The sequence below is a fragment of the Mus caroli genome, unplaced genomic scaffold (assembly GCF_978045245.1).
Source record: "Mus caroli unplaced genomic scaffold, Mus_caroli_1 scaffold_2, whole genome shotgun sequence".
In the NCBI taxonomy this organism is placed as follows: Eukaryota; Metazoa; Chordata; class Mammalia; order Rodentia; family Muridae; genus Mus; species Mus caroli.
This window is the reverse complement of record NW_028227257.1, coordinates 22323995-22337557: the sequence shown is the minus strand read 5'-3', so window position 1 is coordinate 22337557 and position 13563 is coordinate 22323995. Positions and strand designations below refer to the sequence as shown.

Here is a 13563-nt window from a genome sequence, read left to right as displayed (position 1 = left end):
AGAAGCTCTGGCCTGAAGAAGGGGCTGAGTCAAGGCAGAGCTGTCAAGGTTCTGGGAGCTGACCCCTCCCCCTCTGGCTCTGGCCTGGCTTCTTCCCCTTTCTTCCTGAGACACTCTGCAAAGACCTTGGACTCTGGGATCAGGGCTGAGAGATAAACATCTTTATGACAGGAAATAAAACTACCTCCAACCACAGTGAGCTCTGCAGGACAGGTCACCACCCCTGCTCCCCTGCAGGCTACCGTCCATGATGGTAAGATTGCATTCTGGAGCAGAAGTCACTGTCTAAGGTAAGTGGACTGCTCCGTTCGGCCAGTGACAGCTTTGCACTGCCCCTGCAGACCCCAGAACTCACACAGTGAGCACCCAGACACAGCCTGAGCAAGGTCACCTGCTTTGGTGTACACCCCTCCTCTTGATTCCCTTTTCTATTAAAAAAAAAAAAAAAAAAAAAAAAGTTAGGTCCCTAAGACCCAAAGCTAAGGGGCTGGCGAGATGGCTCAGTGGTTACGAGGACTGACTGCTCTTCCAAAGGTCCGAAGTTCAAATCCCATCCATCACATGGTGGCTCACAACCATCCGTAATGAAATCTGATGCCCTCTTCTGCGGTGTCTGAAGACAGCTACAGTGTACTTACGTATAAAAAAAAGATAAATAAATCTTAAAAAGCAAACAAACAAAAACTGAAAGTTAAAACTTAACCTGTAAACTCCACCCAGAACCTAGAAATTCCATGGGATGCTGGGAATTGTAGTTCCTGGAAAATAACAAAGCCACATGGGAAAATACGATGGCAGTATGGGTTTGTCCTTAAGTAGCCCCTACAACCTGTGTCTCGTGGCCACTCAGCTAGGAATCCCAGGCAGTGGTCCTGACTAAAGCCCATCCTAATCAGTATCTACTTAAAGCTTCCTTTAAGTTTGTTTCAAAATTATGGAACTGCTTTGTTCTCTGGCAAATCTTGGTATTTACACTACCAGACCCTTAAAAACCAACGTGTGTATGTGTGTGTGTGTGTGTGTGTGTGTGTCACTGAATCTGTTTTTTTCAACAATAGACTTACACTGACTATGTCTCTTTTCCTGTCCTTCACTTTTCCTTTTAATTAGCACTTGGGCTGGGTAGATAATTCTAACCTATAGGGACTCTCGGAGTAGAGCCTTTTTTTATTTTTATTTTTTATCTTTTTAAGACAGGGTTTCTTTGTGAAGCCCTAGCTGTCCTGGAACTTATTCTGTAGACCAGTCGGGTCTTGAACTCACAAAGATCCGGCTTCTGCCTCCTGAGTGCTGGAACTAAAGGCATGTGCTATCACTGCCCATACAGTGGAATCTTTTGCTCTAAGACTCTGATAACAGACCTTCCACAGAAAAACACAGGATTTTTATATTGTGTAGTCTTTGGATTTGGTTATTTTAGGTGTGTGGGTTTGTTTGTTTGATTGATTGATTTTTGTGATTTTTTTTTAAATAATGAAGTTTAAAATAAATTAATAAGATTTTAAGTATGAAAAAAAAGATTTTAAGTATGGATTCTAAATGTTAAAATAGAAAAATTAAAAACACAGTACCGTGAACCATGAGCTTCTGCATAGAACTTCTAGATGCATAGGAGCAGTGGAGCTAGGCTAAGCACTTATGCTGGCAATCCTCTCCAAATAAGATCCCAGGGACAGAGAGAGAGAGGGAGAGAGAGAGAGAGAGAGAGAGATCATTTGAAACATCCCTTTAATCCACAGCAAGTAGAGGTGGAAGAATTAGAGGAACACCATGCTGACGTCGGGCAGTCGGTGATGACCAGAGGTCGCTGGCTTCAGAGTCTAGAGAGTGGACGTGTAGCAGGAGAGACTCATCACGCTGGGGCAAGACACTGGTGAGAGGGCTGCTTGCGGTCACCCACACTCTGTAATAAAGCTAGCACGGTTCACTCTGCTCTGTCTGCTTCTTTATCTCTGCCCAGAAAAGCTTAAGTAATATACAGTTTAGAGAAATGATGGAGAGTGGGGGAGCCCCAGCGGCTACAAGACCTGTCCAGAAGAAGAGACACTAATTTGCAGAAGGAAGAGGCAACAGACACAGAAAGGTGGTCACAGTTTGTGGAAGGGGGGTGGGGTGGGATGAGTGAGCTGTTCTTTTAAGAAGTTATTGCAGAGGATTGACAACTGAGAAGTGGGATACTGAAACAGAGAAACTGAAGATTAAAAAGTGGGATCCCGCCGGACAGTGGTGGCGCACGCCTTTAATCCTAGCACTTGGGAGGCAGAGGCAAGTAGATTTCTGAGTTCGGGGCCAGCCTGGTCTACAGAGGGAGTTCCAGGACAGCCAGGGCTACACAGAGAAACTGGGGGGGGTGGGGGGAGTGGGATCCCTAGTGAGAATAAAGGCTCACAGAAAAGGACGCAAACTCTATCCAATAGCATTCCTTCTCCGCTCCGCCCAAGAGTTACCTGGCAATAGCCAGGTAGGCCTGGCTTCCTATAAAAGGCACTGTTCTCTCTCTCTCCTCCTCTTCCTCCTCCTCCTCCTCCTCCTCCTTCTTCTTCTTCTTCTTCTTCTCTCTCTCTCTCTCTCTCTCTCTCTCTCTCTCTCCCTCTCTCTCTCTCTCTCCCTCTCTCTCTCTCTCTCTCTTTCTCTCTCTGCCCCTTCTCTCTCTGACCCCTTTCTCCCTCTCTTCCCCCTCTCCTCTTCTCCCTCTTCTTTTCTTTCTCCTCCTCCCCCCCCCCCAACCTCGTCTTTCTCTGTCTCTACTCCATTCTAAACTCCCCTTCCCATGCCCTAAATAAACTCTATACTATACCTGTCGAATGGCTGGTACCTCAGGGGAAAGGGATGGCTCTGCGTGGGCACCCCTCCCATCTTACCATACCTGGCTCTATCAAACATCTTGGTTTCTTTTTATAAAATACAGTAGTGTCAGTTCCTAAGAAAGCGCCAATTCCCCAGTCTCTAAATGGCAGTCCAAATATCCAGAAATAGGCTTGATCTGGACCATAGGCTCTCAGGTGGTTAGTAAAAAGCCAGCATTCCTCAGGAACTTGCAAAGCCAGTTCCCCTCTGAAGGAAGTGAGGACATGACATCTCTAAGGTACAGCTGAGGGAGGATTTTATTGTAGATAAGAGGGAGAGAACAACCAAAGGCTCTGGAAGAGTCCAGACTGAACCTGTCCATAAGGGGAGGAAGGGGGTGAGACAGGAAGAGGAGTGAGGGGCAAAGGGACCAAGAGAGGACCAGAGAGAACCAAGATTTTGGCCAAGAAGCTGGGGTTAGGGAAGTGAGGGCCCTGGGCTGGAGAGGTTTAGGGTAGAGGACAGGGTGAGAGCCCCAGGGCCTGAGGGAGCCAAGCAGACACTTTGGTATGCTAATAGACACCACTTGTCTCAGATTTCTTTGGAACTTGACACCTTTTACCAAAGTAGAAAGGAGTCATTTCCCTCACCTCAGGCAGAAGAGGCTTGGATACTTGTGGAGCCTCACACTAAAGCAAAGTTCATGCAGGCCTGGAGGCTCCTTCAGTATCACTAGAACTGTTTGACACACTTCAAAGTCCTACCCTGTGTTGGCTAGTTTGTTTGTTTTGTTTTGTTTTTTTTTTAATTTTTTGTGTGTTTGTTTGGGGTTTTTTTGTTTGTTTTTGTTTTGAGATAGGGTCTCTTTACATAGCCCTGGGTGTCCTGGAACTCACTGTGGAGATCAGGCTGGTCTTGAACTCACAAAGATCAGCTCTCTCTCCCTCTCTCTCTCTCTCTCTCTCTCTTTCTCTCTCTGCCCCTTCTCTCTCTTGACCCCTTTCTCCCTCTCTTCCCCCCCACCCCCTACCCTGCCTACCTATTGCTGCCTTTAAAAGAGTGCACCACCACAGCTAGCTTGTGCTGGCTAGTTTTATATCAACTTAACATAAGCTGGAATCATGTGAAAGGAGAAAACATCAATTGATAAAATTCCTCTATAAGATCTAGCTGTAGGGCATTTTCTTAATTACTGATGGATGAGAGAAGGCCCAGACCATTGTGGGTGGGGCCACATCTGGGCTGGTGGTCCTGGAATCTATAAGAAAGCAGGCTGAGCAAGCCATGGGGAGCAAGCCAGTAAGAAACACCCCTCCATGGCCTCTGCATCAGCTCCTGAATCCAGGTTCCTGTTGCTTGGTTTCCTGTCCTGACATCCCTTAATGATGAGCTACAATTAGAGGTATAAACCAAATAAACTCATTCCTCCCCAACTTGCTTTTCGGCATAGTGTTTCACCACAGCAATAGAAACCCCAACTAAGACATGGCCCTTCTCACTTCCTCCCCTACTGTTGGGAATTGGTTCTAAGGCTTTGTCTTAGCTCAGCTCCCAAAGCCGTGCTTCCAGACCTGAGGGTCCCTGCCTCCAGCTGGCTTTGAATGATAATAAAGGATTGCTGTACAGCCAGTGGCTGGGCAGGGAGATGGGGCAGGACTTTTAGATTTCTCAGACAAGGGACCAAGAGGGAGAGGAAGAAAAGAGAATTGCCATGATAGGGAAGCAAGAAGATGAAACTTAAATTCCCACCAGCCTGTAAGGCCCTAGGGGCCACTTCCCCATTGGGTCTGGGGTATCAAAGATGAAATAAACGTTTTAAAAAGATCTTAATTCAGGAATACCAGAGAGGCGTGTTTACTAGCCCTGGGGAGGTTTAGAAGTGCCCAACCATTGAACTAGTCAAGGCATATCAAAATTAGCTGGCATATGTGTATCTTTCATTTGAAAATTCAGAAGGCTCTTGGGTAGGTGTGGTATGTGACCCACTGGGTGACATTCACAGCTGCACCTTCCCATAAACCCCTGCAGGTCTCAGGCTCCTCTCCCTGCAGCTACTCCTCCTTATAACCCAGCAACTCCACTGTGAGTTCTCTGGGCTCCTCTCCTGATTCTCTCACTGTGGTTTCTCTATTCTCTATCCCCTGCTCTCCTCTCCTCTCTTGCAGATAGCTCTCGACAGGACCAGTCTGTTGGCCATACTGGTCTACTTCTTTCTCTCCTCCAGACTCTTGCCGATGCCTCTGGCTGTTCTATCTACTGTAAAGCCCTTCCCTTTGACCACACCATGTCGGTGGTAGCCATGGCAGCGGCTAGAGTCTGAGGCACATGCAGAGTAGTAAGTACTCCAGCAGGATGTCACTTGGCTGCTCCAACAGTCAAGCCAAGACCATCAACTGCCAGCTGGGGCCAACATGGCTGGGCAAGACTGATGGTCTTTTGCTTCATTATAATGGCTTCCATATTATTAGCATTGTGGTTTGAGCCTTTCTGAGACACATCTGGAAACTCCATATAAGTAAGAAAAAGTGAAGCAGACACAGTTTTAAGAATTCCTCTCTGGCTCTTATTTTCTTTGTCTCCCTTACTCTTGCTTCCTGCTTGTCCCCCTTCTTCCCATTCCCTTCCCCCCCCCCCACATCATAGCCAGCCTCTATGTCTCTACTCTCTTTCTCTCTGCCTCTGCTACTCTCTCTCTCTCTCTCTTTAAAGATTTATTTATTATTATATGTAAGTACACTGTAGCTGTCTTCAGACACTCCAGAAGAGGGCATCAGATCTCATTACAGATGGTTGTGAGCCACCATGTGGTTGCTGGGATTTGAACTCAGGACCTTTAGAAAAGCAGTCGGGTGTTCTTAACCACTGAGCCATCTCTCCAGCCCTCTGCTACTCTCTTAACTCCCTTCCCCATGCCCTAAATACACTCTATTCTACACTATATATATAAAAAAATTCCTCTCTGACCTAGACCATGAAAAATCTTCTCAGTATTTACCCATGAACAACAGGTCCCCAAATCCCAGTGGGCATGACTTCTTCTGGGGATCCTCCATAACCCCCTTGAGTGTGTACTTCTACTCTCTGATAAAACCTCCCCGTTCCTTACTTTGTCTCTGAAACACAAGGTCAGGTGTCTATCTGTTCCCTCTGTCTTTTAGATTCCCTCCCCCGTTTCAACACAGGCAACAACAGTCCCATTCTCTCAGAAAGCCAGGGAGATACTGCATTGATTAGCCTGACCTGACCTGCTGGACTTCACTTCTCTCTCTCTCTCTCTCTCTCTCTCTCTCTCTCTCTCTCTCTCTCTCTCTCTCTTTCTCTCTCTCTCTCTCTTTCTGTATCCATGGTTGTACTGGAACCTGATATAGACTAGGCTGGCCTGAAACTCCCAGAGATCCATCTGCCTCTGCTTCCCAAGTGTTAGAACTAACTGCATGCTCCACCACACCTAGCTGGACTTCATTTCTTCAAACACAAACTACACAGATTTCAGGCCACTGTGGGTCCCTCTGTAAAATTATCTTTTATTCAACTGAACCAATTGTCATCTCCAAGGCCTACTGCCTCAGTCTGCTATCATAGGCATAGTCCTGGAAGCTTATAGCTTCTATATAATCTTATCTAGTTAGGCCTAGAATGTTTTCAGCCTGTAAGACTTGCAGCTGAATAAGCTCACCTTTTGTTTTTTCCGAGCTCTGACTGCCTGGTTCAACTCAGCTATTCTGGCTCAAATGCCTCTCCAGGTTGACTGATTCCATCTGACTTCTCTCAGTGTCTCCTGAATTGTGTTGCTTGACCTCAAACTAACTTTGGCATTTTGTTCTAATCTCCTGGCTCCTTCCCATTCTCTGACCCCTTCTGTCTACTCTGTGTCTAGCTTGTTCTTTCTCTGCAGCCTGTCTTTGTACAACTCTCCCAGTTGTACAAACTGCCTCCTCTCCCTCCCTCTCTCTCTGCACTGCCTCACAAGTAGCTTCCTTTTCCTCTCTTGTGAGAGTGGGCAGATCCTATTCTGTCAAATCTTTCTCTGAGTCATCACTTTGTCTGCCACTCATTTAGACATCACTTTCAAACATGGGTGCTTCCTTTTACAAACTAACTTTGCCATAGTCGTTTGGGAGTAAAGGTGTGTACTAAGGGCATGTCTGTATTCCAGCCAGAGGAACTAAAGGTGTATGCTTAAGGCGGAGCCACACTACAACTAGTAACAGGTTTCTCCAGTAAACAATACAATCTCAAGGTTCAGTGTGATTAAATGTCCTGTAACATCCCTCAGACATTTTCAGGTTATACTTTTACTTATTCAAAAACCTTTACTGCATTGTGTGTTTTAGCTATCATGCTAAATAACAGGGATACACAGACTAACAGACAGTATGTGGCTTCATTTTTTTTTTTTTTCTTTTTGAGACAGGGTTTCTCTGTGTAGTCAAGGCTGACCTGGAACTCACTCTGTAGACCAGGCTGGCCTCGAACTCAGAAATTCGCCTGCCTCTGCCTCCCAAGTGCTGGGATTAAAGGTGTGCGCCACCACGCCAAGCTAGTATATGGCTTCAAACTGAACACATTTCAGGATAGTGTCAGGCTAAGGGGGTGAGGGGAGCCACTCCCAGTGGAGTGCACGGTCCCTGCAGAGTTACAGAAAGAGAACTACAGAGGATGCTTGGATGAGTCTTCCTCAACCAAGGCTACTCACCTTCAGGCTGAGATAACTGGATAAGCATTTGAGGACTTGGGCCATGACAGTGGTAGCCCGTTCCCGCTCATGGTCTCTGTCGGACTGTAACCAGGGGTCTATGTGCTATAAAAGATGAGGAAGGTTAGATAGTCTGTCAGGAAGGTCTGAAGTAACACTTGTACTGTGTTAAAAAGAAAATGTGAATTAAGCTGAGCAGTGGTGGCACATGCCTTTAGTCCCACCCAGCAATTGGATGGCAGAGGCAGGAGGATTTCTGAGTTCGAAGCCAGCCTGGTCCACAGAGTGAGCCTGTCTAAGACAGCCAGGGCTACACAGAGAAACCCTGATTCAAAAAACCTCAAAAACCCAAATCAACCCCCAAAAATATGAAGTGGGAAACTCTGCATTACTTCGCTGTCTATCAACCACACCTAATGATGAAGTGGTTTATATTTGAAGTGTTGGATTGAGAAGCAAGGCAGAGTCCTGGCTCCTTCCAAAGCTTGGTTTCTAGCTCCATCTCTCTTCATTATATCACTTTATTCTTCAAGTTGTTTAGTCTATATGATGGTATGCTATTTAAAAAAAAACTAAAGATGGAAAAAGTACATCTACATGAGCAGACAGGGAAGGATGCAGAAAGGGAAGGATGCAGACAGGGAAGGATGCAGAAAGAAGATGAGGCCCAAAAGCTGGAGCTCAAAACGTGTTGTGGGTTACCCCGGGGTTGTTTGTATTCTGATATTCATTCTGTTCCTCAAGAGGGGCTGCCCTGATCAGGATCAGATCAGGAACTCAGGTGACTTCCTGTAAACCTTCTCTCCATTTTAACTGCTCAAATCAAGGCTGCAGCCTGTGATTGGGCAGTAGAAGGGAAAGGCGGGGCTGGAGGTTTTAGAGAGTTCAGGAAGAGTAGGGAACAAGGGAGGAAACAGACAGAGGAAGAGGAGGTGGAAGGAAGATGGAGCAGAACCACACAGCCCAGAGAAGCAGCAAGCAGCAAGGGATCTCCTAGCTGGGGAATGGAGTAGTGCAGTGGTCAATCTGCCCAATCTAGGCGTGCAGCTGATATATGTTGTAACTGAGTTGTGTGTTTTTACATGAACTTGTTGGGGTTAGAGATCTACTACAACAAAAAGGAGCAACTTTTCAACAGGAGAGATGGTTAAATTAGCTGCCAGGCTGGGCGTGGTGGCACACGCCTTTAATCCCAGCACTCGGGAGGCAGAGGCAGGCGGATTTCTGAGTTCGAGGCCAGCCTGGTCTACAAAGTGAGTGCCAGGACAGCCAGGGCTACACAGAGAAACCCTGTCTCGAAAAAAAAAAAAATTAGCTGCCAGGACAGGAACGTGCCAAGTACAGCTGGACAAAGCAGGAGCCCCGCCTGACTGTTGATGTGCAGACAGAGAGGCGTAAGAAACGGTCAGTGTCAGGTGTGGCGTGGCGAGGAGTGCTGTCTGTGCTCCGGCGCACAGGGTACCAACAGCTAAGGGTCCTTGCATCTGGGGTGGGCTGTGTTTTAAAAAGCAACAAGAGCAAAACACTTGAATGATTGTGAGTGTGCGTGACCGGCCCTTAGCGACGGGTAGGGCGTGTGCTGTGTGAGCTGGAGGAAAGTATGGTCACTCTCCGTACTTGAGTCGGCCTATCTGCCGCCTATCTGCTAACGTAAGAGATTGACTCTTCTGCGCTATGAAGGAACAGTACAGAGAATCGTGATAGCGGTTTGAGCCACTTCCTAGAGGCCATTTATTAGTAGTTGCTGTCTTTTCTGACAGTGAGGAAGCCAGACTCTGTGGCTGAAGGACTTGTGACCCATGGAGGGCAGTCAGAATTCAGACCCAAGCCTCTGTGTAGGTGCGGTGAGATGGCTCAGGGAGAAAGGGCGAGTGCCGCTAAGCCTGACCCCAGCACCTCAAGCTTTGGAACCTGCCTGGTAGAAGGAAGAATGAACACCTGCAAGTTGTCCTCTGACCTCCACATGTGTGTCATGGTGCACATACACACACACACACACACACTCACACACACAAACAAAAGTTTAAAAATGGATAGTAGTTTAAGCTACAATGTTGCCTTAAATAACTTAATTCTTAGTAATTTCCTTTCATTTACCTTAAAAATGCTGTCAAAAAATTCCAGATGTGGATCTTTTATTACCAGACTCTGCAGCATCACAGAAAAGGCCTCAAACGTCTCCCTGTAGAGACACTAAAAAGGTGCAGAGTCAGCCAAGTCTCCCTCCTACCCAAAGTTCCCACAACATATCCACAGAGCCCCCTGCTCATCACCTTGAGATTACACGCAAAGGCCTGGCCCAGAGCAAAGGCACCTATGGGCAGTTTGTGGCAGGAGGTAATCAAAAATAAAACATTTTAAATGAGCATCTTGAAGTTCCTGGGATCAGGGCTAACGGGAAACCGTGTTGACATCATCAAAATTCCCCCAAAGCTGACTTGTGACTTTCATGTCCTGAAACAGGGAGTTAAATTGAAACAGCTGCCTTCCATAACTCCCTTACCAGCCTGCTCAGCAGCCAAACATGGAATCACTCTCTGCTCGGCCTGGACACTCCCCTCCTTCTCTTTCCTTGCACCAAGAAGGCTTTCTTCAGTTGCTTCCATAAAGGACCCTGCGCTCCAACCCCAGCACTTCCTTCTCACCTCCTTCTCTGAGTTTTCTATTAGACCGTGTGTCTACTTTCCACCAGCAGACATTCTTTTGTTTTGTCTTTTATGCATCCTTTTTAGTAGCACCTTGTCCCTCTACGTTAAAGGGTAGGCTGTAAGAGGGAGACTGCACACTGCTCACTTTCTGTCACATTTAGCACAAGATGGCTGACCCTTCAGGAAATGCCAGTAAATTGGAAAGAGGTAGGAGTGTGGGAGAGGAGGGAAAGGAGGAGTGAGGTGTGTGTGGGAATGTCCATGCACAACTATTTTAACAGTAAAAAGTTAAAATTTAAGTTAAAAAAATAAAACTTGGGTGTGGTGATGGTGGCATGCCAGGCTATACAGAGAGTTGAAGGGAGGCCAGGCAGTGGTGGCACACGCCTTTGATCCCAGCACTCGGGAGGCAGAGGCAGGCAGATTTCTGAGTTCGAGGTCAGCCTGGTCTACAAAGTGAGTTCCAGGACAGCCAGGGCTACACAGAGAAACCCTGTCTTGGAAAAAGAAAGAAAGAAAGAAAGAAAGAAAGAAAGAAAGAAAGAAAGAAAGAAAGAAAGAAAGAAAGAAAGAAAGAAAGAAAGAAAGGGCGATGAGGGTCTGCAGAGCACATGAGTGGCCAACATAAAGATTTTATTATTTTCTGTTACTGTTTTATTTGAGAAAGGGCCTCACCGTGCTGTCTGGCTCCCCAAAAACTTGCTGTATAGAGCAGCAAGGCCGGCCTTGAACTCAGAAATCTGTCTGTATTTTTCTCCCAAGAGTCACCATGCCCAGCTCCAAGGTTATTTTAAATCCAAAGTGAAGAAAGGAGGAAAGAAGGGCGAGTGAAGGAACACACAGACGAATGAGACAGGAGAGAAAGCTGACGTTTGCTTTTCTTCACCAGACTTGACACTGCTGGGGTTTGGTTGGTTTCCAACCATCCAAAGGTGAAGAGGCGCTGACCCGGGGAAGGCAGGGCAGCTAAGGTACAAGGCAAGTTACCTCTTGCTCGATGGCCTGGTTGGACACTATCTTCAGCAGCTGGATAGGGGTGCTTGTGGCGGGCAGAGAGATTATACTTTTGGTGATAAGCCCAAGCAAGTCCTCTCGGTCTTCAGAGCCAAACAACAGATACACATTTTGGTAACTGGGGAAAGACCGTTTGGGAAGAATCTGATGTTAGGTTGATACCTCGGCTCGTAATGAAAACAGGAAGGGCACACTGGCTGATGTAGCACTCATAAAACAGATGCCTGGAGGAGCTGTTCCCCAGGGAATCTCACAAGAGGCTAGAGGAAGAGTGTCCACCCCACCCTCACCCGGAGCCTTCCAGCCTCCTCTCCAGCTCAGCCCTGCAAGCCTGCAGCACTCTTAATGTAGAGGAACACACTTCCAAGAGGGAAAAACCTCAGACATCCCCTGTAAGCTCTTCAGACTTTACAGTGCTTTATCTTGATGCAGGTATGAAGGTCACTGTCCACTGAATATACTTTGGGTAGGACTGAACTCCAAAGAGATTCTGTCAAGGTCTTGATTGGATGGTAGCATTCACGATGCTCTAGACTGCTTTCCATCGCTCTGATAAAACACTGACCAATAGCAGCTTGGGGAGGAAAGGGTTTATTTCATCTTCCTCAGGGGAAGCCAGGACAGGAACCTGGAGTCAAGAGCTGAGGCAGACATGAGGAGGAGCACTGTATACTGGCTTCCACCCTGCCTCACAGTTGGCAACTTTTCTCACTGGCCCAGCGATGGCACTTCTTACAGTAGACTGGGCCCTCCTGAATCAATTATTGATTAAAAAAAGGCTTCATATCGATGCTCGCAGTCAACCATTGGACCGAGCCTGGGGTCCCCAATGGGGTCACCAATGGAGAAGTTAGAGAAAGGACTGAAGGAGTAGGGGTTTGCAACCCCGTAGGAAGAACAACAATATTAACCAACCAGATCCCCCAGAGCTCAAAGGGACTAAACCACCAACCAAAAATACACATGGCTCCAGCTGCATATGTAGCAGAGGATGGCCTTGTCAGGCATCAAGGGGAGGAGAGGCCCTTGGTCCTGTGAAGGCTCAATGCCCCAGTGTAGGGGAATTCGAGGGTGGGGAGGCGAGAATGGGTGGGTGGGGGAACACCCTCATAGAAGCAGTGGGGAGGGGGAATGGGAAAGGGGATAACATGTGAAATGTGAATAAAGAAAATATCCATTAAAAAATTAAAAACAAACAAACAAACAAAAAACAAAGCAAAGGCCTCAGAGACAGGGAGGGAGAGCCCTAGGCCAGTCTGAAGGAGGCAATTCCTCAGCTGCGGCTCCTGCTTCCCAGTTGTCTCAAGCCGACAACCAAGACTAGGTATCATGCACGATATTAAAGTTCTCACAAAAGGATGTGATGCCCACATAGTTTTCCAAAGTTAACATGTAGGGGATTTTAAGATTTGCACTTGGAGCAGTCAGTGACAGCGTTGAAGCAGACCTTGTCACCGTGCATGTGTGAAAGGCAGAGGTAACTTGTGGGAGCTGACTCTCTCCTTCTTCTATGTGGGTCCCAAGCATCAGATTCAGGTCACCATCTTTAGTAGCATGTGCCCTTACACACCGAGCCTTCTTCTCAACCATTTTAATCAGCTCTAGCAGTCTATGACCTTGAATGGGAAATCAGGGTGCATGTGGGAGGTGCTTGGGGGTGTCACCTGAGGTCAGTGATGGTGACAAAGATCTCCTGGCGCACTATGCTGGTTAGAGAGTGCAGAGGCTCCTCCTGTACCAGCACCTGCAGCGAGAGGAAAAGAAGTTCAGCTATCTGAAAATGTACCAACTCACTGGGGCAGTCATCGGAAATGTGAATGGCCTATAGAAGTAACCAGGAGGCCCTACTCTCAGCTCCATAGAATGACAGAACTGTGTGCCAAGCTGTCCCTTGTCCTCTTACTAGCTGTTTGTGCTGGCTCAACCTAGTGAGTATCCCTGTATGTCTTAGTCAGGGTTTCTATTCCTGCACAAACATCATGACCAAGAAGTAAGTTGGGGAGGAAAGGGTTTATTCAGCTTATACCTCCAAACTGCTGTTCACCATTAAAGGAAGTCAGGACTGGAACTCAAGCAGGTCAGGAAGCAGGAGCTGATGCAGAGGCCATGGAGGGATGTTCTTTACTGGCTGGCTTCTGCTGGATTGCTCAGCCTGCTCTCTTATAGAACCCAAGACTACCAGACCAGGAATGGCAACACCCACAATGGGCCCTCCCCCCGCCCCCTTGATCACTAATTGAGAAAATGCCCCACAGCTGGATCTCTTGGAGACATTTCCTCAACTGAAGCTCCTTTCTCTGTGATAACTCCAGCCTGTGTCAAGTTGACACACAAAACCAGCCAGTACACTGTGCCTCAGTTTCTTCACCTGTAAAATGGTACAACAATACTAATAGGTTGTTGCATTAAGTGAGCTAA

The 13563-nt window shown here is 47.1% G+C and overlaps 1 protein-coding gene across 5 annotated transcripts in view; it reads right to left on the bottom strand.

Moving 5' to 3' along the window:
- The window catches only part of Mroh8 (maestro heat like repeat family member 8), a 73826-nt gene that overhangs the window by 37249 nt on the left and 23014 nt on the right, over window positions 1-13563 (bottom strand). For all 5 annotated transcript variants that reach the window (XM_021156950.2, XM_021156951.2, XM_021156952.2 and 2 more), the window contains 4 exons: window positions 12810-12889; window positions 11119-11263; window positions 9581-9676; window positions 7484-7588 (listed from right to left, as the gene is read on the bottom strand). In XM_021156950.2, the coding sequence (XP_021012609.1) occupies window positions 7484-7588; window positions 9581-9676; window positions 11119-11263; window positions 12810-12889 (426 nt within the window). The remainder of the gene's footprint in view (window positions 1-7483; window positions 7589-9580; window positions 9677-11118; window positions 11264-12809; window positions 12890-13563) is intronic.